This window comes from Lacerta agilis, chromosome 2 (assembly GCF_009819535.1).
Source record: "Lacerta agilis isolate rLacAgi1 chromosome 2, rLacAgi1.pri, whole genome shotgun sequence".
NCBI classification, from domain to species: Eukaryota; Metazoa; Chordata; class Lepidosauria; order Squamata; family Lacertidae; genus Lacerta; species Lacerta agilis.
In genome coordinates this window covers 79972639-80000547 of record NC_046313.1, presented here as the reverse complement: position 1 = coordinate 80000547, position 27909 = coordinate 79972639, and the positions used below count along the sequence as shown (strand labels likewise).

The 27909-nt window shown below is 45.1% G+C and overlaps 1 protein-coding gene across 1 annotated transcript; it reads left to right on the top strand.

Moving 5' to 3' along the window:
* Positions 1-1668: 1668 nt before the first annotated feature.
* On the top strand, positions 1669-19760 carry DNASE1L3 (deoxyribonuclease 1 like 3). The gene is made up of 8 exons (XM_033141001.1): positions 1669-1890; positions 5612-5700; positions 7589-7672; positions 9085-9197; positions 12717-12829; positions 13511-13668; positions 17560-17656; positions 19474-19760. The coding sequence occupies exons 1-8, from the start codon at positions 1759-1761 to the stop codon at positions 19582-19584; spliced, it is 897 nt and encodes a 298-aa protein (XP_032996892.1). The 5' UTR covers positions 1669-1758; the 3' UTR covers positions 19585-19760.
* Positions 19761-27909: the final 8149 nt, after the last annotated feature.

Genomic DNA, 27909 nt, shown 5'->3' with positions numbered 1-27909 from the left:
GCTCTGAGTTTCCCTCGTGTGGTTTTGGGCTTCTCTACTTTTTCTTTCCTTCTCAGGATTTCTGTTTTGGGTACAAACACTCACAGAAGAAGGGCCCTGCTGGATTAGGCCCGAAGCCTATCTATCTCATCAGTCCCAGGCAGCATATTCAGGGACTGGCACGAATAATGGGAGTTGTAGTCCAACATCATCTGGAGGTCTACAGGTTCGCCACCCCTTCTTTACCATTTCCCCTTTGAGGGTCTATGGATCTAGCCATGAGTGTGGAAGGGACACAGACACTTGCCCTAGCTCACAAACCTCTTGCATGTAATTCTGGAAGGTGTTTCGTGCAGGGGTATAGCTAGGGGTTGGCTAGGTTGGCTCCCACCCAGGGGTGTGTGCAAGAATTGTGACTCTCCACTCTTGCTGGGAGTCCGCCCACCCATCTGCACAATCCCCGGGCCACTCCTCCTTTGCTCTGGGCAGTGGGGCAAGGCACATAGGCTCCTCTGGGCGCCTTGGCAGATGAGGTTGTTGGCATGGACCATCACAGCAGTACTGGGGGGGCTCCTCCCCAGTAGACCAGTGGCACTATTAGAAGAGCGAAAATTTGAGTTTCTGCTCCATGGTCTCTCCTGGCTTCAGAGCTGCGAATACATCTCCTTGCCAAGAGTGCAAAGTAGCCTAGGCACGCCTCTGGTTTTATGCTAGGAATTTCCCATAGTCCTTTCTGGAGGTCCTCTTAAGAGTGGGAGTAGTGGTGTTACCAATTTTGCATCATTGCCCCGCCCCATTGCCCTGATTGTTCACCCCCTCTCCTCTGCTAATCCAGGCAAAAAGGGTTCCAGGAGGGGGATGGAGACAAAGGGAATCATATGTATGTATGTATGTATGTATGTATGTATGTATGTATGTATGTATTTATTTATTTATTTATTTATTTATATTATTGATCATTAATTAATTTATTGAATTTGAATTTATTTGAATTTATTTATTGAATTTATATACCGCCCTATGCCTGGTGTCTCAGGGCGGTTCACAGAATAAACTCAAGATATAAAACTACAAAATACCTAATAAAAAGAAAAACCCATTTCTTTCCTTCTTGCTGACTGGATAGTAGAGGAGAACTGGATCCCTTTTAAAGCATTAGATTGGGTACAGTTGTGCACCATCTCATAGGGGACACTTTTATAGAGATGTGGATTGCTCCAAAATCTTAGTCGGGGTGCACATTCCCACTCCCTTATCTGTAATCATCATCTGAGGGGTCATCATGCGTTTAAGAGTGTTGCAGCAAACCAACAGTTTTGATTGCAGAGAATTGTTGTGGACCCGAAAGCGCGCGCACACACACACACACACAATATGGGGTGGGTCAGCATTTCTTATGAGGTGCAAGAGCACATCAACCAGTTCTTTATTAAGTCTTCTTATTGGACTTTGCTGTAAACGTTTCCGTAAATAAGGAACTCGGAACTCGGAACAAACTTCAGCTTTGTATTTTCCCATGAGGTTCAAGAATAAACCTAGTCAATTGTGGAAGTTGGCTCTCAATTCAGGTAATCCCCTATGGCAAAAAGTTGAGTTCCTCAGCAACAGATGTTAGTCCCAAAAATAGAGAAGTGACCTGTGGAAGAAGCCAGTGACTTCACCTTAATTTGCATGGCAATCATGAAATATAACAGCTAAATTCCACCGGGTTTTGCAGACCAAGTGCTGAGTGAGAGAAGGACACCTCACTGCGTTTTCTTTTGGCCCAGGTTTGAAAAGATGTTGTGCGTTCCTCTGTTTCTGCTTTTCTCTTTTCATGCAGCTCTGAGCCTTAAAATCTGCTCTTTCAATGTGAGGTCCTTTGGAGAAGCCAAGCGAACAAGACCAGAAATCTTGGACGTCATTGTAGAGGTATGTTGTTTGCTCTACATGATTAAATAAATACTTTATCTAGCTCATCTTTCAGGGTATTTTATCTTCACACAGCCAAGTCCTGCTAATGAATGGCTGAGCATTAATAAATCTGCTGTGTTTCTAACAGCGGAAAAAATCAATTTGCAGACCTGAAGCCATATGTTCAGCAAGATTTATTTACACATTAAATCTAGCAGAAATACAATGTTGAATGCTGTTGCAAATGAACATGAGGGATTATGGGAACATTTTGATGGGCAAGAAAAATTGTCCCCTTCTCATCTATAGTCTCATCAGACACTGCTTCGTTATTAGCATGCTTAATTTGTTTAATCACCACTATGAAGTACCCTGGTCTCATTAAGGAGAAATTACAATCACAAAATAAGTTGGACCCTTGCAGACAAAAGTGATTGCATTATAAACACCTTCCAAGTGATTTAAGCACTTGGGTACCATTCAAAAGCCTGTGCATCAGATGCTTGTAAACAAGAAAATACATCGCCTTTGCATTGCAACGAGCTCTGCTTGAAGCCATTTAGTGCTTCCAAAGAGTACAAGAAAATGTACAAATGCAACCGCTGTTATGAATCCTTCCTCTACCAGCAAATTATGAACTTCAAATCTTTTGTTTGTCAGTGACAAAATGAGGGCACATGCAGCATTTCGTGACATGACTATTTCTGTATCTGCTCGCAGACTCATTTCTGTAATTTTATTTTATTTTTAAAAAGTGGCCCAAAATGCTAATTTGGCTGAGTGGCTTTAAACCAGTGATTCAGCACATAATACATGAATGCTAAATTCAAGTCAGCAATTCCGATGCCTCTATGGATCTTCTGCCACCATTAGAGCTATAGTTTGTCCTTTAAACATAGGAACACAGAAAGCTGCCATATACTGAGACAGGTAATTGGTCCAGCCAATTTAGTATTGTCTGACTGACAGAGGATCTCCAGGGTTTTGGACAGGAATTTCCACCCCAGCCCTGCTTGGAGATGCTGTGGGTTGATCTGGAGACTTTCCACAGTCCTCTGTCATGGACCATCACCCTTCCCCAAATGAAGCCTGCCAATAGCTTCATACTAGAACATGCACAAGTTTACTCAGCGTAGACCCATTGAAGTTAATGAACAGGTCTAAGATAGGTTGATTGATTCCAGGGCTTGCTTTAAGCTAAATGCATTATTCTTCCCTGATTCTATATTTAATGTTTCCCCTCCCTCCAAAGAGCTCAAGACAACATGGGCAGGGGTGTCTCTCTCCTCATCCTCTACATTATCTTTGTCATTGTTTTATTTATACTTTCTATGTCTATTCAGGAGTTCCATTGAGTTCAATGGGGCTTATTCCCCAGGTAAAAGGGTATTGGGTTGCAGATTTATTTTATTCAAATCCTGCCTTTTCATTTTTTGGGGGAAAGGGGGGAATCACAAGGCGGCTTGCAATCACACAAGAGGACAATAAAATAATATTAAAGACAACATGAAATCCTTGCAAAATGCATCTCAATAAAACAGCAGAAACTCAGCATATAGCACAACACCGAAACAGCAATAGAGGAACATAGCAAGAAAAGACTGAGCTAGCCATAAAGCAATTTTTATCCTCATAAATTCTTTGGGTATGTTAGGCTGAGAGATAGTGACTGGCCCAAGTTCAACCAGTATGTTTTATTGTGGAGCAGCGTGTTAAACTGGGACTCCCCCACTCCACTCCAGTCTAAATCCAGCACACTAGCCACCATGTGCTGTTTTAATGTGATAACAAGCCAAAGAAAGGGTGTTTTCAAATGTTTCAAAGAAGCACCCTGGCGGTCTGTTTGAACCTGACCTGGTAGACTCCATTCTCCAAATATTTTGCCAGTAGACTACATCTCACCTCAGTTGTTTCTGCAAGAAATAGAGAAGGTTTGGGCACCTCAGCTGAGTGCCTGTATAGCTGAAATCTCCCCATAAGAAACCCATCTCAGGTTATTGCCACCTCATTTAGTGTTGGGGCATTCTGTCAAAATCTTGTGTTTATATTTTTGAGATGAAGTGCTATTGTTAATTTTTACTGTGTAAGCCCCCCTGAGGAAGTTCTGCTTTGAAGAGCAGCCTATAACTTGTTTGAATAAATGAATGAACTTATGACAATCATGTTTTTAGATCCAGTTACAGGTGGGTAGCCGTGTTGGTCTGCTATAGTCAAAACAAAATAAAAAATTCTTTCCAGTAGCACCTTAGAGACCAACCTGGTCTGAACAAAGACATTGGATTCTTATCTCATTATACATAACAAAGCTATCTTTAGCCATCTCACCCCTTGCCTTTCCCTGCAAGACTAATTGCAGCCTAGTCGGCAACAGGTTTCCCACACATATCAGCTGATCACCCATTCCCACCACCCTTCTGAGTAATACCCCTCCCCACTCCCTCACTATATTTAAGGATCTGGTGACTTCTGTTTCAGTGTATCTGAAGAAGTGTGCATGCACACGAAAGCTCATACCAAGAACAAACTCAGTTGGTCTCTAAGGTGCTACTGGAAAGAATGTTTTTAGATGTTCTTAATGTTTTGAATTGTTTTAATAGGTCATTATTCATCTCTAATTGCATCGTTTTGCCAGGGGATTTTTTTTGTCACCCAGAGCTCATTTGGGAGGGAGGTGGGATAGAAATTTAATCGTTAATGTAATATAATATAAATCATAATTGTATTCATTTATTAGTTTGCTGCTAATGGGTGGTAAGTACATTGAACGAAAGAAGAAAATATCAGTGGGCAGCTATTAGTGAATTGCTGTTTCAAAGGCACTTACTAGAGAGTAAGACCAACTGGACACACTGAGACTTACTTCTATGTAAATGTGCACAGGATTGCATGGCAAGTGATGTTTATGACTGTGTTTTACAGAAACAGGAAAGTACTGTCTGTTCTCAATGAATGCAGAGTTCAGAGGCATGAACCTGTCTGCGTGCATTAAGACACTTTAGAATTTTCAGTTACACAACCCTTTCAATCTCTTGGAACATCATCCCATTTCTTAAAGGATTGTCTCACAGTATTTATATAGTCTTCAACCCATTATTTTCCATGGCTTCACAATAGATGTGAATACCAGAAAATCAAATACTGCCTCGGCCATTAGCTTTGAGATATCTGGAATTCTAGAATACACAATATATTCTTATGCTGAACGGAATCAATCATTAATCGGCTTTATCTCTGTCTAAATCTCTTCATCTATCAAGAGCAGTGGCCTGCAGATGGGCTATAAACTTTCTAAAACATTTTTGTTCAAGTGCAACATGAATCCACATCTACCCATTTATCCACCTTTTAAAAGAAAAGTTTGGGGTTGTTGTTTTTTTAGCACAAAACTACTCTGGAAAATGGGGGAGCATGTGAAAACATAGAGGGATTGGCTAATCAGTGGCATGCACAGTTTGTGTTTCAAACTTGCAGAACCTGTATTTTTTTCCAGAGTATGGATTTAGAAAAGGATAGATGTGTTTGGACTGAACTTAGTGAGAGTGCTTCCAGAATATTCCTGCTACTCTCAGAATTTTGACTCTGGAGCTCTTGAGTACAGGAGCTGAAAGACCAGGGATTTTTTTGAAGCCCATTTCTGATAGGTGAAATGTTCAGGAGGTATGCAAAGCCTGTTCATTCTGGGAATTCCAAGTGTGTCAAATAAAGCATTCTTAAGAATGTTCTTTCTTTCCGCCTGCAGGTTATTTCTCGGTGTGACATCATGCTACTGATGGAAATAAAGGACAACAGCAACAGGCTATGCCCTTTCCTCTTAGAGAAATTGAATGGGTGAGGTGTGAATGTCAAATTTATTAAAACATGCAGGGTCAGATCAAGTTTTTTTTTGGAGAGAGTTGGGGTCTTGGGCAAAAAGCTTTCAGTGGGCCCACTTCTCAGCTGGCCCACCTCCTTGCTACTGTCATCGCTATTCATTAGGGCCAGGTGGCCCATGAGGCAGGATGAGGCAGACTCCTTTGGTGGTAGAGTGCCACAAGGCAGCACCCCCAGAGGCTCCCCACCCCGCCACCCCCACTAATGGTGGAGAAGCAGTGGTAGTTTCTGATGAGACCTCACAAGATCTCCTCAGAATCCACCACAGTTTCATGGGCACTGCTGCACGACCCAAGTAAGGGAGACTGGCAGCAGTGGCATCAGCTTCCTGTTTCACCTCAGGTGACTAAACAGGATGTCCCGCCCAGTGGAGGACCTACAATTTTGGGGCTCTGAAGCTTGAACTGTCATGGGAGGCCCCTTCGCAACTAGCAACGAGGTCTGGATAACCACTGTTATCTTCTTCAATGGGGTTGCTCCACAACAGATCACCTGTGCTACTGACTCTCAAAATTTGTTGAAGTGTATATACAACAAAAAAGTTAATAAATTTGAGTTGTGCAACTCAAATTGGGTCCACTAGACCCAAAATCTTTAAGCAATGTGGACTGAAGTAGCTCCTAGGGCCCCACCAGGATTAGAAGTCCTGAAGCTTAAGCCTCATGAGTTCCATAGTAGATCCATCCCTGGTGCTGCCCCTGCTGTTCATTCATTTGCCCAGAAGAAGAGGTCAAGGAAAGTGAAGGCTTCTGCTGCTGCTCCTCCTTGCCCTTGTCATAGTTTGTACACTTGGAGAGACTGAGCATGCAGGACCATAACACAGTGGTAGAGCACCTGCTTTGCATACAGAAGGTCCAAGGTTCAATCCTTGACATCACCAGTTAGGGCTGGGAATCTTCTTCTTTAGCAATCACTCGTAGCCGAGTAAGATTGTCTTCCATAAACATGGTTCTAAAAGTGAATCCATAAGTGACTGTGGAGGCCAATTCTGGATCCACATGTCCTTCTACAGTGGGGACATAGGTTTCCGGATGGGAGTTGATCATGGTGAGGGTTTGCCAAGCATGCCTTCCTCTTAGCGCGTTTCTCTCTTTCGCCCTGAGTTTGAGCATCTTCAAAGCTCATGACATCTTTGGCTGGGAATATTCCCTGCTATAAACCCCTGAGAACCACTGCCGGTGAATGAGGACAACACTGAACTCATTGAAAGGCAGCTTTCAATGTTTCTAAGGAGCAAAAGCTAAGAGTAGGAAGAGAAGGGCCAGTGGGCCCCTTCTGGGATGTAGGCCTCAGGACGTGACTAACTATGGCAGAGGAGAGGAGAATCAATGCTGAAGGAGGCCTCCCCTTTTCAAGCATGCTATGGTGGATGCATCCAGTATGGTGGATTAATTCCTTAACTCACGGTTCAGATCCCCTCACGACACATTGTTTGGGAAATCACTGCACTAGCCCTCTCGAGCGCATTTCTTTCTCTGTCAGAGATGGGGGACCTGTGGGTCTTCTTAGACAACTCCTGTCAACCCTGACCATTGGCCATGGTGGCTGAGGCTGATGGAAGATGGAGTCCAGCAACATCTGGAGGACCACTGGTTTCCCTTCCCTATGGTATGATAGTCCCCCCAGAAACATTATCCATGCTGCAGACCACCCCACGTAGTAGAGCAGGAGAACCTTGGGATGGACTGTGTCAGGGCAGAAAGGGGATTTTGCTCAGATAGTTAAGCGGTGAGTTTTTCCACATGCCAAAGCCAGAAGCATTGACTACTGTTTGTGTTTCACAATGGGGTGTGTGTGTTTCCTGTGTATTCTTTCAAATATATCAAAAATAATCATTTTTCTCCAGTCATTTGCAAGAAAAGTACAGTTATGTGGTCAGCAATCGGTTAGGAAGAAGGACCTATAAGGAACAATATGCATTTTTCTACAGGTAAGTGCATTTCGGAACTTTCTGCATGTGGCATTCTTTGGAAACTGCAAGGAAATAAGCTGGTGTATTAGCCTCCAATTCCCAGTTTAGATTGTATATCTCTTGGGGAATCTCTTTGTATACTTATTAAACTCTGTACTCTCTGATGATACTGGGTAATAAATAAGAATAAAATACTCAAAAAGGGGCATCTAGATTGGCTTGGCAGACTTGAGAGTGGTTGTACTATTGGGGGCCTCTCCAGACACCCTTTTTATTGCACATCCATGATGATTTGTGCTCACAATGCTATCGGTGCGTTCACACATGACTTGAAAGCATTGGATTTTGCAGGAGACTCCCACACTGAATCCAGCAAAACAACCCTTGGAGAAATGCCTATAGAGCACCCTGGAAGTGATGGCCTTATTGACCATTGACCATGGTGGCCCATTGGTCAAACAAGGATTTCTTCCAGTGCTACTCACTGTACAGAAGCAGTATTCATATTTCTTTCAGATATATGGATGTTATTGGATCCAAAGACTAGTATCTCCCATTTGCCTTTTGTCATTCAATGAATAAGCAAAAACTAACTTGCAACAGATCTTCTCACATGCAAAACTACTTTAAGTATCCTCACCAAAGGGTAGCCTCCAGACATTGGACTACAGTTCCCATCAGCTCCCAGGCAGCATGGTCAGTGGTCAGCAACGATAGGAGTCGTCGTACAACATCTTGAGGACACCACGTTGGCTAACCCTAATCTGCACTAACATCTCCTTGATGCATCACTTTTCATTTTATATTGCCCTCTCACAGCATCTCACTGGCTTCATGGCATCCAAGCATTAAGCTCTGAACATTTCTCATATATACATGCTTCCGTCTTTTAGGACTGTGGTGGGTTGATGCTTCTGTAAAAAACAAACAAGCAAGCAACCACATAACTCTGAACACATGATTTTCTGTTCCTGAAATGCATTTTCACCCCACTTATAGAGCAGAACAGTGGGTGTACATGCAAGGATTTCATGGCTTCAGGTAGTTGTATTACTGAGCAAGAAAATTTGAAATTATGAAAACTAGCTTGCTTTTTTCAGCATTTTCATTGTTGATTGTAGTCTTATCTATTAGCTACCAGTACCTTGTGGATCTTGGGACAGAAAGTCAGCCTATACATTAAAAAAAATGTCTAAACTATGTTTTTTTTTAAATAGACTGGAAAGAGAAGTTGCTGAATTGCAACTCATTACCAGACTTAAAACCATGGAGAGACCTGGTCTGAACAAAGACATTGGATTCTTATCTCATTATACATGACAAAGCTATCTTTAGCCATCTCACCCCTTGCTTTTTCCTTTGCTACCTACCTGTAACTTAAACTATTTTAGATAGCTGATATTCTGTCACTATGTTAATTCACACTGCAGATTAAAAATGGTGTCAGTGAAGCAAATCTATCAGTATCCCGATCTGCAGCCTGATGACGAAGATGCACTTTCCAGGGAGCCTTATGTTGTCTGGTTCTCTTCTCCAAAAACTGGTGAGACATTGCTGATCATGCACTATCCTCCTTCCTTCTGCATGTTTCATATCCCACAAGCAGAGATACAGGAAAAGGATGAGCACTAGGGAAGCCCCAGATCTTTATTTTAGACTCCACTGATGAGGTCCGAACAGCAAGCCTTAATGTAGGGCCTGCTGTCTAGGCAGCTTATGGGGCCAAGCCTGCTTAGCTTCAGGAGTGGAAATGCATTATGGGCCTTCATGGGATTCTGTGAGCCACAGAGAACTCTTCAATCCCAATTTTGCTGAGGTTACTCTGCAGCTTCTTTAACTTCATGATTAATCCACCCTTGATTGCAGCCTTTCGTAGAACCACAAGCATAATCCAGAACTCACCAAACGTTGACTTATTTGTGCCAACTTTAATTAAGGTCCTAAACATTAAATAAGTCAAGACTGTAAAACTCCAAGCATTTTGCAATGAGATCTGTTGACCTCAACATTTTCCAGCACTGCATAGCAGCTAGGCTTCTAAGCGTGACTGATGTCCTAGAGCAGGGGTCTGCAACCTTTAAGACCAAAAGAGCCACTTGGATCCATTTCCGAAGGGGAAAAAAAAAACTGGGAGCCGCAAAACCATTGCGACATTTAAAACAAATATAACACTGCATTTTATTTTTTAAAATCCGATTTAAATTTAAAAAAATCCGATTTAAATAAAAAAAATCCGATTTAAATTAAAAAATCCGATTTAAATTTTAAAAATCCAATTTTTTTAAAAAAAAAATCATTCATTTTTATCCACCCTGGGGACCACTACCAGGTCACAGCCTGATCCAAGGTGGGTTGCAACAGCATACAAATATTTGATTTGTTGTTGTTGTTTTTTTAAAAAAATGAGTCCTCAACTGCACACTTGTGTTAAATGTTTGTCCCATGTCTTATTGAAGACTGCTGGCTTTTACAATAATCTTAGTGTCTTTTACCCTTAATATTCCAGACCAGAGGCTATGTTCACCTCTTCCAACCTCCTCTCTTGCTAAATAAAGCACAGAATTGCACCAGAGAAGCCTGTGATGTTTGTGCTGACTTGCATACAGGTGGCTGTAGTAGTTCGTAGTGTTCAAACCTTTTTAGGGGAGTTCCCTGCTCCCTTAATGACAATGGCGATAGATTTTGCACATGAACACAGATCCAAGTTAGGACTCCTCTCTTCCATGCCAACAGGTGCTTTGTCAAGGCTCCCCTAACACACACTCAGGACAGAGGAAAAACTGCAAAACGTCCCGGCCTTGCTCCGGGGCGGAGAGAGACGCGCGCCTGCGAGAGCGCGGTCTGAGGCTGCGGCAGGGAAACAGGTGCTGCTTCCTCGACCATTTTTAAAAAGAGGGCTTCCCCCCTCGCCCGCCACCCGCCGCCCCTGGCCCAGCCCGCAGCTGCCTACCTCCTCGTCGCCTCGACGCAGCAGCCAGCAGCCTTCCGAGAGGAACCGCGGTCCCACGACCCGAGGAGTCCTGGCCTCCAGTGCCCATGCAGGAACGCGTCTGAAGGCCCCCTTCCTGCCCCCATCCCGTCCCGCCTCCCAGCTGCCTCTGGATGCTGCGGGGTCCCACATACCCGCCGACCCCGGAGCTCCCCTGTCCGCCCCAAGGCCACCTCCCACGCTAGGAAGACTCCCGGAGCTGGGCAGGGTTGGGCCCGCCAGGCAGGCTCGGGGGGCGGCCTCTCCCATGGGCGCCTGCTTCGGAGGCAGAGGCGGGGTCTTCAAAGTTCCCCCTCCCGCTCGCCCAGCTCCATCTCTTCCCGAAGGAGCGTGCGCGCCTCAGGCACGCTCCCCGCCAGAGCCCTCGGCTGAACTGCGCCACCTCTACTGCATCCCCACCGCCCCCGAGCCCCGCTGCCCCGCTGTTCAAGGCCAGGTGATCCTGGGTATGCCCCTGAGCAGCGCCCTCAGCCTCCGGAGGGCTGCCGGCCAGCTGGAGGGCGGTCGCTGCCAGCTGGAGAAGTGGGTGGGCGTATCCGCCCCGGAGCCGCGGCAGCCGTGTAAAAGAGCCGCATGCGGCTCCGGAGCCGCAGGTTGCTGACCCCCGTCCTAGAGCTAGATAGCTGGACATAGAAAACATCTGAAGATAGGGTGGTAAGTAGCAAGAGGAATGCAGTGTAGCACATGATTTAAATTGTTGAATTCCAATTCTCATTAATATGTTGAGGCTTAAAGGTCCGTACAATAATGTGCAGGGCTGGGTCTACAATTTTTGCCGGAGGGGGCAAAAGTCTGCACTGCTACCACCCCTTCTCTTGCAGCTTCATATAGTCTCCACTGTGCCTCCACAATGAGAGGATGGTGGAGGCACAGGCTTCCTTCTCTCAAAGGCACCCTCAGGGGACAGGACACAATGAGAGAAAATCTTTTCCCCCTCTATGTCCCATCCAGGCTTCCATCTCTGTGGTGGTAGTGATGGCAGTGGGACAACAAGGAAGGGGGGAAAGCGTTTTCCCCTGTTGTCTCCCACCAAGAGAATAAAGCCTGCAGGTTCATGTCCTGTCCCACAGCCACTTCTCACCTTCCTCTTCCTGGGACAGGCAAAGAGATGGACCTTTCTAATCAGCAGCAGCCTGCCAGACAATAAGGAGTCACCAAACATGTGCCGAGGCCATTGTGTACCCCTGTCCTCTTTCTCCCATACCGCAGGGCAGGATGCTGTTTTGCCGCTACCCCAACCTGCTGCCCAGGGCATGTGCCCCCTTCTCCTCCCCTTGATCCAGGCTTGAGAATATGCATATTTTGCAATGCTAACATGTCAACATCAAGATGTCCTTTTTCATCCCAGTTTTCAAATTGGATATAAGGATAGGATTCCCAACACACATGCTTGAATGGAAAAAAGCCCACATGCTTTGTGAGAGCAGTTCCACTGCAGATGCTAAGTGGTCCTTGGGTCTGAGCACTTAGTTGTATGGAAGGCCACCTGAAAGCATCTGTAACCCACTCAGATCTTTAAAGGTAGTGCAAAGTCTAAAACTGTGTAAATACTCTCTTTTACTCTGCACCCAGTGCACTCCCACCACTGGTTTGGGAAGTAGGGTACACATTGCGTTAGCCACAAACCATGCCTATCATGTATCTAGCTGTTCCTTTCTTGTGTAATACTGTACTGTCTTTTGGTGTGTTTTCCCCCAAACCAGCTTTGATCTTAATTGAGAAAAAGAACAACCTAGCTGCATTTTAAGCCAGTAATGGGTATACAGCCCAAGAGTATGGAAGGAAGGAAGGAAGGAAGGAAGGAAGGAAGGAAGGAAGGAAGGAAGGAAGGAAGGAGGGAAGGAGGGAGGGAGGGAGGGAGCTATTTAAGAGGTGTAGACCTGTATGTACAAAAGTGCAGCATGAGAATTGATGCTAAGCAGAATCAGAGACAAAATGGGCCTGCTAAGATCTGGAAACCAATCTGGGCCCTAACAACCAAACTTCTTATAAAATTGCAAAACTGAGTTTTGGAAATACTGAGTGAGTTTTGGAAATGCTGATCATCTTATTTTTTAATGTTTGCTTCTTAAGTGGTCAGGGAATGTGTGATAATCCCTCTGCACACAACACCTGAAATGGCCGTTCGGGAAATTGATGAACTCTATGACGTGTACTTAGATGTAAGACAACGCTTGAAGTCTGAGGTCAGTCACTGTTTCCTTGGTGCGTTTGTACTAAAGCTGTGCTGAATATCACCCCACCCCACCCCACCCCACCCCACCCCACCCCTGTGAACACGGGAACTTAGAAAGCTGCATTCTGCTGAGTCAGACCAAGGGTCCATCTAGCTCAGCATTCTCTGTGTTGACTGGCAGGAGCTGTCCAGGATTTCAGATGGGGGTCTCTCTCAGCCCTACCTAGAGACCAGGGATTGTGATCTTCCACATGCTAAGCAGAGGCTTTGCCACTGAGCTACTGCCCTTCTCCTAAAGCCATGTTGCTGGAGACAGGATTACTACTGCCTGTCATCCATACTAATGAATGAAGTCATTTCAGAATTTTATCTCCGCCTCTCCCTCATAATCACACACCATTAACTTCCTCCTTTTTCGTTTCTCTGATACTTCCCCATAGATCTCTCTTTGCACCTGAAGATCTATTGAGATAATTCTCAATGTGGTTGGCACACCCAGGGAAATTCATCAGTGACTCTGTGAGCCAGTCTGATCTGGGTGCACCCGCTGTCATGATAGGGTACCTTTGCTAAGAAGCTCAAAATAGATCACTTTACTTTCCCGGGGAGGTAGTCATACCTTTCTGCCCTGCTTTCTGCAATCCTATCTCTTCAAATTTATCCTTTCACAATCTCCTGCCCCACCCTGTAGAATTTCATCTTCATGGGAGACTTCAACGCTGGCTGTGGCTATGTTGCCAAGAAACACTGGAAGAATATCAGACTGAGAAATCACACTGAATTTGTTTGGCTGATTGATGACAAAAGTGACACGACGGTGAAAGCCAGCACCCGCTGCCCCTATGACAGGTAACAGCTGCTTTTAGAGCTGCCTCATGAACCTTCCATCTAGAGCAGTCTTTCTCAGCCTTGGGTCCCCAGATGTTTTTGGCCTACAACTCCCATCATCTCTGACCACTGGTCCTGCTACCTAGGGATGATGGGAGTTGTAGGCCAAAAACATCTGGGGACCCAAGGTTGAGAAAGGCTGGTCTAGAGCCTCTGCTAAGTCACCTATTATCTGCAGTGTTAGAAGAACTCTGCTGGTTACCTTAACAAAATGCATGTCGATTTACAACAGGTCGTTAATATTGTGAGGGGGGAAATGTGCACCTCGGCTATCTATGCATGGATAAATTATTGCATATTTGGTCTCTTACCTGTGTGACATCACATCCAGCTATTAATCTATGGATAACCAATCTGTGACAAGTGCAAGAAATGGACCTAGGCAGCTGAAGACTGTGGCTTTCCATCTAGCTTACACTGCTCCATTATTTCTTCAGAACATACACTGGAACGTAAGAGTCCTGCCAAAAACCTATCAGAGTCCAGCATCTTGTTCTCAAAGCAGCCATCCAGATGCCTAAGGGAAACTCACAAGTGGGACCTCACCACAACAGCACTCTCACCACTTACAATTCCTGGCAGCAGGTATTCAGAGATATACTGCCTTCAAAAGTGAAGGGTGGAACATAGTCATCATGGCCATTCATTTGTCTAATACTTTTTTAAAAGCCGCACATGGTGCCTATTTTGAAAGTGCAATCCATTGTTTACGTGACAGTGTGTGAAGACATTCTTCCTGTTCCTTGGCTCAGAAGAATAAAGCTATACCGATGCTATACTCAGACCCTCGGTGAGTGAGGAACTTCCCCTGTATGTGAAGACAGGCTCTGGCAGATTGATCGGACGAGACCAACAGTCAAGAAGGCGATTTCTGCATGTGCAGTAGAGGAAAGTGAGCGGTAGATGGGGCTCATCAACCTGGGAAGGTAGCTCATCTAGGAGAAGGAAAACTCTGATCCTAAACCTCTGCTGCCTTGTGGGACATCTTTGGGGGAAGAAAAGGCTGAGGGGTAAACCTTACACAAATCCAGAGAGGAGTCCCCAAGGTGGTGGGATGGTATCATATATGCCTTCTTTTAGTAGCTCCTGCAACCAAGCTGATGCCCAAAGTATTGCTCTACTTTCCTTTGGACCACATCAGCGAGGATGAGATGGGGGTCTTGTCACCTGGGCAGCCCAGGACCTCCATAAACACTGCCCAGGTTTATGCCTCAGGAGGTCACTTCGGTGCTGCTAACACAGCAATTTGACTTCACCCCGAGAAACACACTCCATTGTGTCTCAAGACAGACAGATGCCAACGAATTACCAAGGCACAATGGGCTTCATAGAGAAAAGTTTTTCTTCCTCCCTCACCACACTATTCATGGAGCTCCAATGGAGCTGAGTATTGGAAGATTTGGGACAGATAAAAGAATGTACTGTTTCACACGGCTCATAAGCTATGGAACTCGCTCCCATAAGAGGCAATGATCACCACCAACTTGGGTGGCTTTAAGAGGATTGGACATATTCGTGGGGAATGGCTGCTAGCCATGGTGACTATGCTCTGCCTCCACAGTTGGAGACAGCAGTGATTCTAATTGCCAGTTGCTGGGAACTGCAGGAGGGAAGAGCGCTCTTGGGCTTGCAGATCTCCCACAGGTATCTAGGTGGCTACTGTGAGAAACCCAGCCAGATGGGCGGGGTATAAATAAAATAATAATAATAATTATTATTATTATTACTATTATTATTAACAACAACATGATGCTGGGCTAAAAGGGCCATTGGCCAGATCCTGCACGCTCGTCTTATGTTCTTATATGTACTACTGTGTGAACTTGAATGCCACCGCCTCATACTTCATACCTGCCTCGTTGCACCCGTTTTGTTTAATGTGTTATATTCCATCATTCTTGCACATCCTACTGCACTATGCAATAACAAAAAGAATGAGAAAAACTGAAACCATTCTAAAATATTTAAAAGTCTACAAAAGAGTCAAAATGTTGCACCAGTGATCCGGGGATGCAGGGAAGCAGGTTAGCCACCACTGTGATCCCCCCATTGAGAGGCAGCACAGGCAGGGCCGTCTCGTCCATTTGGGCTGGGAATACCGGGCGCCCCCTCCCCAACCCGACCCGTGGGCGGGCGCTCGCACGCCGGTGGCACAGCCCCGTCTTCAAGCGCAGCGAGCGGGGGGGGGAGTAGCACGGCCCCGCCGGCGACCTCCCCCCCGCCCCCACGGGCGGCCAGGTGCTTGCGCCGCCAGCGCTCTCCCCTGGACGCCCCGGACGCATGCGGGCACCAGAAGGATCGAGCCCACCGGCATACTGGCCGCCCCCCTCCCCAATCCGCCCCCACCCCCAAGGGCGGGCTGTCGGCCGGGCGCTTGTGCACCGGCGGCACAGCCGCTGCCGCCCATGCCGGTCCTGGGCGGGCTGCGAGCCGGCCGCCCTCGCCTCCCGTCCCAGGAGCACTGGAAGGGCGTGCAGAGCCCTGCGCCGCTCCAGCGCTACGCCCCTCATCCCCTGCTCACCCACCCCCTCCCGAGGGGTGGCAAGCGTGAGAGGGAGGCAGCAGAGAGGCGGTACGCCGGGGGCGCCGGAGGGATCACTGCGCCACAGCGGCCGATCTCCTTAAGACGGCCCTGAGCACAGGCAAGTTAATTATTGCAGCTTTCGCAACAGAACCATTCCTGAGTTGCACATTGTCATCCTCCCTGTGCAAGCCCTTCGGCTGATTTCCAGACAGAAAACATTCGACCTCCATGAAGTCTGCTAGGTTAATCACCTGAACATACTGATACTCACGATGAGTTCATTCCCTGCTGTTGGCACAGCACTTTCCCGCCCTCTGCCCACACTGTTACCCTTGGCAAGATCACCTCCCTTCCTTTTCCCTGAAACAGCTGGCAAGCAAGCACTGTGTTAGATAGGAGTGTACTCCTGAGTCACAATCCAGCCTCCTTTCCCAGCAGTGTGCATCAGGTAGTGCCAGGATGGTTAGTGATGCCTGAACATAGACCTGTGAGGACGGGCAGTTCGAGAAAAAGAGAGAAATCACTTGAGGAAGCTCTTCTCCTGTTGTTGTTTTTGCACAAAGCACTGCACAGACGAATGTGTCGGGTGGGTGGGAATCCCTGTGGCAACCTACCTGCAGTGGAATGAACTTTACCCAACTGAGAGCAAACGTTCAATCCCTGAAGATCTCCAGAGGATTAGATGGAGAAAAGGGCTGGTATTGAGTTAGTAACTGCATACCTAAGCAGTGCTGATTTGGCGAGAGTCCCAAGGCCAATATATAGAGGCTGGAGGGGGGCCTTTTTGCTCCCCCCTGGGCCTGAGGTTCCCCATCCATGATCTGGGATAAGCAGCTGGCTAACCTTCATGCTTCTCAGAATTTTGACTTACCAAGTAAGACCTGACACCAGAACAAGAAAAATATCAGAAGCAGTCCTGACAACAAGCACCAAAGCTTTCCTGTATCTATGCAGCTCAGCCAAAAATACTTGAGAACCCTCTATGTTTGGGATAATTTTAATTGGTTATTCTTTTGTTTTTCCTATCTTTATGACTAATGGAAACTGATGCTCTATTGAGGCACTTATATTGCCATTTTCCACTGTCCTCTACCACCTACGGAAAGATGAAATAGCATCTAAGAGACAAGCTATTTGTGGATCAGCTTAATTGCTGAAGTTTACAGGCAACTCTCCTTGCCCTGCCTCTGGGGCAGTTGCGGATCCATCGTTGTGCTATTGAAACCCACCATGCTCCACTGCTCACCTTTTCTTTCTGACAGCAGCATATGTATTCTCCTCCTGCACAGCAGGCTAACACCCAGTGGTCTTGTTTTCTCCTCTTACAGGATTGTTCTCCGTGGGGATAAACTCATAAATGCTGTTGTGCCAGACTCAGCCGGCATCTTTGATTTCCAGAGGGCCTTTTTGATGACTGAAGCACAGGTTTGTGTAAGACAGGAATAGTCCACAAGCGGGGCGTTTTTGCGTTCTCGTCCTGCATCCGCTGGGGCTTGAGTCCATAACTGCGCTGCGTCAAAACTGAGGAAGCAGACCAGGGAGAGAGGCAGGCTGCCAGGCGCGGGGAAACAAGAAGCAGGTAGAGCAGAGAAGCAGGAAGAACCATGAGCCAAGAAATATAGGGAATCACATGACAGAATTCCAGGCCCATCTGCACAGATAGACAGGTGTGTGCCATGTGTGCAGCCAACATACTTCCATCACTTTATCCCCCACTGCGTTCGTCTACGCAAATCAGAGACTGGTGTGGATCAAGCTGTGTAAACAGCTGGAGTAACACAACTCCAATGATGGAGGAGCCAAGAATATGATTTATGTAGTACCTGCAGCTGCATTGGTGGCTAAATTGTGAGCTGATAACAAAATACGCCACTTTAGAGCTGTATTTTGGCAGCCTTTGGACGAATGGCCCACGTGCTCCATCAGCGAGTCCTGCCACTGATAGGGCACTCTGACTAGCCCCTTTCCCCTAGTGTCCTTGGGAGGAGATAGAGCTCAGTGGTAGAGCATCTGCTTTGCATGCAGAGGGGCCCAGTTTCATATAATTATAGAATCACAGAACTGTAGAATTGGAAAAAGCCCTGAGGATCATCTAGTCCAACCCCCTGCAATGCAGCTGTCCCATACGGGGATCAAACTTGCAACCTTGGCATTATCGGCACCATGCTTTAACCAACTGAGCTGTCCAAGCAGGACTAGGGGGGACTCTTGTCCAGAACCTGGAGAGCCACTGCCAGTCAGTGGGGACAATGCTGAGTTACAAAGACCAGTGGTCTGATCCTATGTTCCTGATCCTATGCCCAAGAGTGTCTGCAGGGAGGTAAACTTTGTGCAGGCTGCTACACATGCAAAGGACCCCATGTGCATCTAGAATCCTGATTGTGCAGGACACAGTGGCATAGTGTGGGCGGAGCCACAGGGGCAGTTATCCTGGGTGCAAAATTCTTAGGGGCACAAAATTTCAAAAGAAGAAAAAAATATTAATAAAAAATAAATAATAGTGGGCCCTTCCGCTCACACAGAATATCTCCCAATGTTCATGTGGACGGGCTGAGAGGCGGATTTGAGCTATGGCTGGTTGCTAGGGTGCCTTCTGCATGGGCTTTAGAAACATGACCACTCTCCCCTGGCCATGGCTGCCACTTGGGTTGGCTGCCAAGCTATTGCCCCTTCACTCCAGCCTATTGGCAGGTAGTGCCAAGGATACTTGCCTTGCCCCAGACACTGGCAACCCGTGCTACGCCACTGGAAGGATGTACAGATGGCAAGCATGGATCTAGGTTGTGATGTCATGGTCAGGACTACTCAGCACAGCCTTCTCACATATTGGCAGAATGCACAAGAAGTTCCCCTGAAGAAGGCTAATATGGGATGGGGAAACCCACACTAACACAGTGCATTGTGCTGCAGTCTTCACGATCTATTCCCTGTGCTATAATGTAGTAAGCTCTCAGGTTGGTTGCATATTCCAAATAGAATGGACTGCCCCATATGTGTGCTTGTCGGCCAGACGCATCCATAGCCTTCCTGAGCAATTCAGCTTTAGATGTTTGAAAGCATAGCAGCCAGATTTATTGGTGGCTTCCCTAGAATAAGTGCTATGCACCTCACTTAGGGGCTATCTTTGTGTGGCTTCATGTAGCAACAAATGGCAATTACTCAACACAGTATGGCATTTAAATATTTGTATGCAAGGGACAGGGTGTCCAATTAATCCACCTATTGTGTGCCTTACTCTGCAGGCTTTAGCAGTGAGCGATCACTTTCCAGTAGAGTTCCAGCTGAGAGCCAGCAGACATTCCCCAAGACGAGCAAGAGCAAGCAATCGTAGGCGCCTCTTGCAACAGGGATAGACAGGATACTGCTGTTCTCCAAAGAGAAAAGAAATTGGATGTCTATTCACAAGAAAAGAGTGGGTTTAGTTTTTGACCTTTTCCTTGATGTATATCGGCCTCCCATGTGGCCTATTTCACCAAAAATATGCAAAATGAAACTATTTTTATTGTTAAAAGCATTGAAGGTTAAATAAAATTAACAAGCTAAAATTAACTTTGCCGTAACCTGAAAGACAAATGCAGCGATGCAATCTGAATGTCTTAGCAGTATCTTCAGCAGGGGTTGTTTGGCGAAACAATTTGTTCAGAGTTGTTCTGCATCTCTGCCCGTTCCCAACATCAGTCTTCTGGCCAAAGATATTTTACGATCAAGAACTCAGAACGAAGCTACAGAAACACACTTTTTGCAATCGACTGACTCCAATCTTGTAGGTGCATGCACACACGTCACATCACTTCTTTGAAGTTAGAGAAATGTGAAATTGTTGATTTAGGTGGAACTCCAAAGGTTACCGAAATAAAAAACCTAGCACTGAGACACTGAGCATCAGCTCAACTCTCCCCTCAGATCAGATCCAAGAAGAATGTGCCCCTTTTCCACATCACTTTGCAGAGGGAGGAGTTTAACCCTCAAGAAATTTCATAAGCATTCTAATACATACGTTTTTATAAGTAAGCTTGCCTAACATAAGCAATTTCATCTGATGATGTGCATTTTTGAATATTTTCACTAGCATACACATTTCACACACACACACACACACCCAGAATATGCCTTTTCATGCACATAGAGAGCCAGTGTGGTGTAGTGGTTAAGAGTGGTAGACTCATAATCTGAGGAACCAGGTTCGCGTCTCCACTCCTCCACATGCAGCTGCTGGGTGACCTTGGGCGAGTCACACTTCTTTGAAGTCTCTCAGCCCCACTCACCTCACAGAGTGTTTGTTGTGGGGGAGGAGGGGAAAGGAGAATGTTAGCCACTTTGAGACTCCTTCGGGTAGTGATAAAGCGGGATATCAAATCCAAACTCCTCCTCCTCCTCCTCCTCCTCCTCCTCTTCTTCTTCTTCTTGTCTTCCTCTACATTACTTGGTTGGAGAACTTTGCCGCAAAATTCAGAGAACTGCAAATATTGAACAATGGCAGTGTTTCTGTTAGCATATGGTTCCAAGGAGTGTGAATTACTGAATATTCACCTTAAATAAAAACTTAATCAAGTCATCTCCCTCATCCTTAATCAAACCCAAATTCTCAGTCTGGATGAACTGAGAACATGCAAGTAGGTTGGAAAATGTGGGTATCTGATGCTTTACATTTGCCTTTCTAGATTATTGCAATTTTGAAGATGGGCCAGTAGAATTAATGTTGTAATGCTAGACTAAATTTTATTTCACAGCTTGATCTTGCTTGCACGATGTGATGTCCTTTGTTGGATCAATTAATATGCAGCATGTTGGAAGTGAGATGCAAGTAACACAGGGCTGTTCTCCAAGATCACAATGAAATGTAGCATTACATGGCAGGCTGATATGAATGTAGAAAAAGGATTGCCCTTAAAAGCAAAGCAGCAAAATGGGTGAGAGCTGAAGAGGAGGAACACACCTTGGTTTAGATCTGTAATCATGTACAGCCAGTCCCTTCCCACCCTCCTCTTTGCATATTGCAGGAAACCTGTGGGAGTGGAAGAAGCATCCTGAGATAGCTGGTTGGTGCATTTACCCTTTTCATTCATTCATTCATTCATTCATTCATCCATTCATTCATTCATTGCATTTGTATCTCACCTTTTTCTCCAAGGAGCTAAAGGTGGCATGCATGGTTCTCTCCTCACTTAACCCCCCACAACAACCCTGTGAGGTGGGTTAAGTTGAGAGGCAATTACTTGCCCAAGGTCACTCAGTGAGCTGCATGGCCAAATGGGACTCGCAGGTCCCAGTCCAACACTCTTAACCACTATACCACATTGGCTCTCTATTTTGATGTTCCAGCACTCGCTACCATGAGCCACAGAGTCCATGGTGCTTCCATGTGCCAGCCACATGGGCCAGCAGTAGAAGGATCACCATGGAGATATATTGAAAGCAATCCTAAAATGGGCAGGAATTGGAGTAAAAAAGGGGTGGGGCATCCAGAGGCTTACCGAGCCACTTGGCTGCCAGGGGCGGCAAGCCAAGCGGCACCCCCTAGGGGTGGGGCCTCGCTCCGTAGCATATGCACCATGACATCATGACGCATGCGCTACGGAGCGCAGCCCGGGCAGACTGCGCATGTCTGCACATGCGTGGGCTGCTGCGGACATGTGCAGTCCACCCAGACTCCCAAGCCACCACCCGGCTCTCCTTCCGTGCGGCAGCTGCTCACGTGGAAGGGCTGCCAGGTGGCTTGGGAGTCGCACTCGGGGGGGTGGCACAGAGTGTCACCCTCCCCAGGCTGGAACCCGGGGCACACCGCCCCCACACCCTGCCCTCGCTACGCCACTGGGGGCATCTCCTATTTTTAAATTTGATGGATGGTAGGATTTATATTTTCTTGGAAGTGTAGTCCACCAGTGCTGGGCAGCTGCACTGTACTTAGTGCTGCCTGGTAGGTAGAAATGGCACGTGGAAACAAGACCACGATGAATGATGAAAACATCAAAGGGCGTACACAAGGAATTACACAGAAATGAGCTGTCACCAAGTCTGAGCTGCAGTGATCTCCTATTCTTTGTTTTTATATCATTGCTGCTCTTTACAACTGTGGTGTTTGATATTTATTTATTTACCAAGCTTTTTATACTGGTTTATCAAAAAGAAAATCTCAAATTATATATATATATATATATATATATATATATATATATATATATATATATACTATAACAACTGCAAAGAATAAAAAATAAATTCATATACATTGTTCTATTTTGGCATACATTGCCGTGACTTCCCTCAGACCTTTCCAATGGCTTTCAGATTTCTGTCTTAATTATATACTTCTTAGTCTATCATTGCTTAAAATATCATATGTGGATTAATCACTAAAAAAGACCATAATTGCAATAATATTTCTACCTTTATCTACAAAGCTTCTTGAAGTCCTATAAATGTATTCAATTGAGAATTATTGTCTCTCAGATAGTTCGTAAATTTAAACCAGTCTTTGATGAATTTCTGGTCCCGCTGTTCTCGGATTATTCCCGTCATTTTGTCCAGTACTGCAAATTCCATTAATTTCACTGTCCATTCTTCCTTTGTCGGTATTTCTTCTTGCTTCCATTTTTGTGCCAACAAAATCCTTGCCGCTGTCACTGCATATTGGAAAAGCTTAATATCAAAAAGAAAATCTCGAAGTGATTACGATAAAAGCAGACATTTAAAATATTTCTCAGAAGTGCAAAGCACTGGTCACAGCACCAGTTCTGCACTTTTTATCACTACTAAAGACATAGGATGTCACCCAACTAACATCAGTGCAAGGATTTATGCTTTTGCAACAGAACTGTCCCTAGTTTTGTCCCTCTGTGTGCACCTCACAACCTCTCCAAATCTGCTCTGGAGGTTTGGGAGAACACCTAGATCGGATTAAGCAACTTGGTGCACAATGAAGTGCAATGGAAGTTCCTTTTTCTCTCTTTTCCCTGTGCCCCCAAAATGTGTTAATGGTCCATCCCCCACCCTCTGGAGCAGATTTTGCAGCTGAATAGAAGGAAGAGGGGAATACGTTCTGTTGCGCAAGCGGATATCTGCTGCAGAACTGTAGCATTACTTAATTTTGCCCCAAAGGAGGAATATTTGAACTAGCCAATGATATATCAGAGAGAGAGAAGAGAAATGTATTTTTTGTGTAGGCAAACAGCCAGATAGTAACGCAACAATGCCCTACTTGTTTTCTTACTTTTGTCAGCCAACCATATTCCTCTACATACTATAGATCAGGGCTCTAATGTGATTTCTTATGAGAGAAATATGGAGATATCAAATAACTACTTTGTTAACAAATAGGTTTCACCTCCCCAGACATCTCTGTACTGCAGATTTTTGAAATGCCATGGGAAATGGTCGTTAATGACTATGAGTATTCTGTTTTTCCGCCCTTCCCTCTGCTTTCTTCCCTACAAAATACAAAATTGTTCAACTTCCGTTTATATACTTTGGCTTTTGGTTCGGCTGTTGAGACATAAATATATGAAAGCTGACACAGTGACTCTAAACATGCAGTCTCCTGAAATCAATGCTCTTTAACATTTAGTAGTTGGGGAATGCAAACAAGACACTGTTTTTAAAAGGAACACGTACTGGCACATGGAGACAATTATCCCATAGGGAGGATGTGCTCAAGCTAGGACAATGGAAGATCTTGATGGGGAAACAAAACAGGAATAGACAATTCATGACCTCCTCTTGTCTCAATCCCCCAAGACTGAAGACAGAATAATGATAAATATAGAACATGCTGACTAGCTCACACCAGACCAGATAGGTTTCAATTACAGGTTCCTGGACAAGAATTACCATGATCTCCAGACCTAATGCAGCGATTCTCAAAATGTGGGGTTGGCCTCCCTTAGGAAAGGCACATTCCAGGAAAAATAGGATTCTGAGACAGGGAAAGGACTCGGTAGTTAGAGCACATGTTCTGCATGAATCATACAAAGTCTGAGAAACTTGACAAGATGTGCAGAGTTTCTCAGAGGCTATCAGAAAGAAGCTATATGCATATCACTCAAGAAACCACAATCAAATGAAAACGGGTGTAGTGAGCTCCCAAGTCCCTGATTCAAATCTTACTGTAGGCACAAATTTACTAGGGGTCATAGGTATGCCATCACTTTCTCAGCCTCAGTCTTCTCTCCACCACCACCAACTGGCAATGTGGAGATAATTACAGGTCTGTTGTACAAATAACGGAGATATTGTGTGTGATGTAACTTAAAATGTGCTGTACATGCGGGTCCTCCTTACTGAACACAATCCATTCCCACAATCATTTGGTAGACACCCACCCCCACCTTCCCCTCCAACGGTTTCTTTCTGAAATGTCTGCAGCCAACCAACAAAGAGAGACAAAGGGGGGAATTTATTTTTCCAATAGCTCCTGCTCTCTGTTTCATCCAATCTCCCCCTCCCTGAATGGTTTCTGCCCAAAAAATGGCTGCCGCCGACCAGCAAAGCAGAAACAAGCAAGGAATTAAGGAAGTGGGCCACCTGTCTGTTTGGATATCTGAATCTTAATCTGGAGTGTATAGCAGAGTTTTGGGGATAATTATGTTCAGATAAGTGACCTTTTCCATAGCGAGCATGCAGATAGCAGAACCTGCTTGTATATAAAATATTGTCATAATCACCACCACCACATTTCTTACACAGCCTTCGCCAGCACGTCCCATGACAGGTTACAACAATTTAAAATTCAGTATTTTAAAAAAACAGCTAAATGACAGTCACAGGACTAGGGTGGGTCCTGAAAACACACACTTCAGGTGTCAAAGGTCAGGGTAAGAGAAGAAGAGGAGGAGGAGGAGGAGGAGGAGGAGGAGGAGGAGGAGGAGTTTGGATTTGATATCCCACTTTTCACTACCCGAAGGAGTCTCAAAGCGGCTAACATTCTCCTTTCCCTTCCTCCCCCACAACAAACACTCTGTGAAGTGAGTGGGGCTGAGAGACTTCAGAGAAGTGCGACTAGCCCAAGGTCACCCAGCAGCTGCATGTGGAGGAGCGGAGACGCGAACATGGTTCCCCAGATTACAAGTATACCACTCTCAACCACTACACCACACTGGCTATACCACATTCATCATGAGGTTACACCACATTCATCATGAGGTATTTCATTATGAATAATGCTGTGATATACTAGAAGGGCTGATCACACCACTAGGTGGAGTGAGTTTGTTGCCCAGGCAGCTGATTTTGGATGCAATGGTAGCAAATTGTGATTTCATTTATTACTGCTGTAGTTTTATTACTGGGAAGAGACCCTGTGGCATTTTCTGCCAAAAATAATTGGACCAGCCTTGGGTACTATGCACCATGAATTTGAGGGAAAGGGCAGTACTTACTGTTCTCCTTCTGTGTGTCAGGGCAGCAAAGGCTCTGTATTGCAATCAGAATAAATGTTTGCTTCAGATGGGACGTTGCCTTCTTCCGGTGGAAATGCAACCAAGCAAGAACTCAATCATTCCCTGTACTATTGGTCTAGGACCAGAGACTTCTTTTGTTCTCATATTTCAGCAGGGGGTAGCTTTTAAATTTTCCAGTGGCTTCTCTACCCTAAAGGATTATGTTGCAACCCACCGTGTGATCTTCAGTATATAAATTTAATAAACAATGTTGTTGTTTAGTCATTTAGTGGTGTCCAACTCTTCGTGACCCCATGGACCAGAGCACACCAGGCACTCCTGTCTTCCACTGCCTCCCACAGTTTGGTCAAACTCATGTTGTAGCTTTGAGAACACTGTCCAACCATCTCGTCCTCTGTCGTTTCCTTCTCCTTGTGCCCTCCATCTTTCCCAGCATCAGGGTCTTTTCCAGGGAGTCTTCTCATGAGGTTGCCAAAGTATTGGAGCCTCAGCTTCAGGATCTGTCCTTCCAGTGAGTGAGCACTCAGGGCTGATTTCCTTCAGAATGGATAGGTTTGATCATCTTGCTTCTCTGAGTTATTCAAGCCGCTTCACCACGACAAGGCAGTGATCCATGAAGGAGTAATACAAAATGATAATTAATAAATAAATAGGCCAACCACCGTAAGGCATACTATATCCTTTGGTCAAAGCCCTTCCTGAGACTTTAGGAGGGCATTGTGGGAAGAAAACTTAAATGAATTAAAAAATCTTATTTCCTTGCAGCTCTCAAAAGCAGGAGGATTTATACATCTTGTTTTATATATTTTTTGTATCACATTTTCCCCACCAGGGGGAGCATGAAGTCCTTGCTGTTGAAAACAAGGCAACGATTCAGATACAAAGCATTTGATTTATTTTTCTGACAAAAATTCAGGAATATTTGTTTGGTCTGCGTTTTGTTTACTTTGGGTTCCCCTGTGATTTATTTTCAAGCTCTACGAGTGTGTGCGCGCACACACATACATATACATGGATAAAACCACGCTTTTACAAGCCCCGTTGTCCTCTGAAGCCTCGCTGGCCAAGCCCAAGATGACAGCCATTTTTTCATTAGAACAATCCTAGCTGAGCAAATACAGAGCTCAGATAGGAAAAACTGAGGGCTCAGTACTTCTGACTCAGGACAAACTCCCATTTTCTCTAGTGAAGTCATTTCCTTGTGACTCGTCTGGGAATATCCACAGATAATGGTTTACAGAATTTTGTGTGTGTCAACAATGAAATTATTCCTCTAAAATGGCTTCATTCCACCCCCGAAGATGCCAGAAATGCACAACCGCACCTCTCTTTCCATCAAAAAGCTATCAACTCTTGGTCCCCACAGTGAAATACATTCACATTTTAAAATAAACAAGTGCAGTTGATGTGGCTCCTGTTTGTCTTCCATGGGGCTTCTCTGCTTGTTTGCCATGGTCTCATTTCTTTGTTTATTCACTCAAATCAATGTTTGGGATTGTTTATATATTTTCGTCTATGTTGCATTGTGTTGAAAAGCTCCTTGCTTATTCTGTCTGCCCTTGACTTCACCGGCTAACTGGAAAATAAATAACTGTCCATTTGTAGCTGGGCTTGGTGGGCAGACTAATGTAACTACACAATGTGAAAAAGATTTGAGGCATTCATAAATCAAAGGAAGGAAGGAAGGAAGGAAGGAATCCTAACATAAGCTTTGCTATGTTTTCATCACACCACCAAGCTATGGGTCATATTCACTCAGTGTAAACCAACTGAAATGAATGACCATGGCTAACTTAAGTCCATTCATTTCAGTGGGTCTGCTTTGAGAAGTTGAATACAATCCTATAATCCCCATGCTTCAAGGTAAGCCAAATTGGCCTATAAAAGAGATACATTTATAGTTTTGACATGACCTCATTGTCCTTCTTTGCAGAGAAAAGCACTATATTCAGATATCAATGATTTTAGCAGTGAACAACCCACTGTGGAAGTGCAACTCACTGTGTTTGTATTTCTAAACAATCTTATCTTCTGGATCAAGCTCAGGGGAAACTAAGGTGGAATCTACACATTAAAAAAAAACACTGTGAAAAACATTTTGAGAAACATTGAATTTTGCAAAGCTCACTTTCGCCTTCTAGTGTCACATTCGTATATTGCACTCTACAACACATTTAAAATGTTTTATTTGCAGCTGTGTAGCTGAGTCCCACTCCTGCCCACCTAGCAGTTCAAAAGCACGTCAAAGTGCAAGTAGATAAATAGGTACCACTCCAGTGGGAA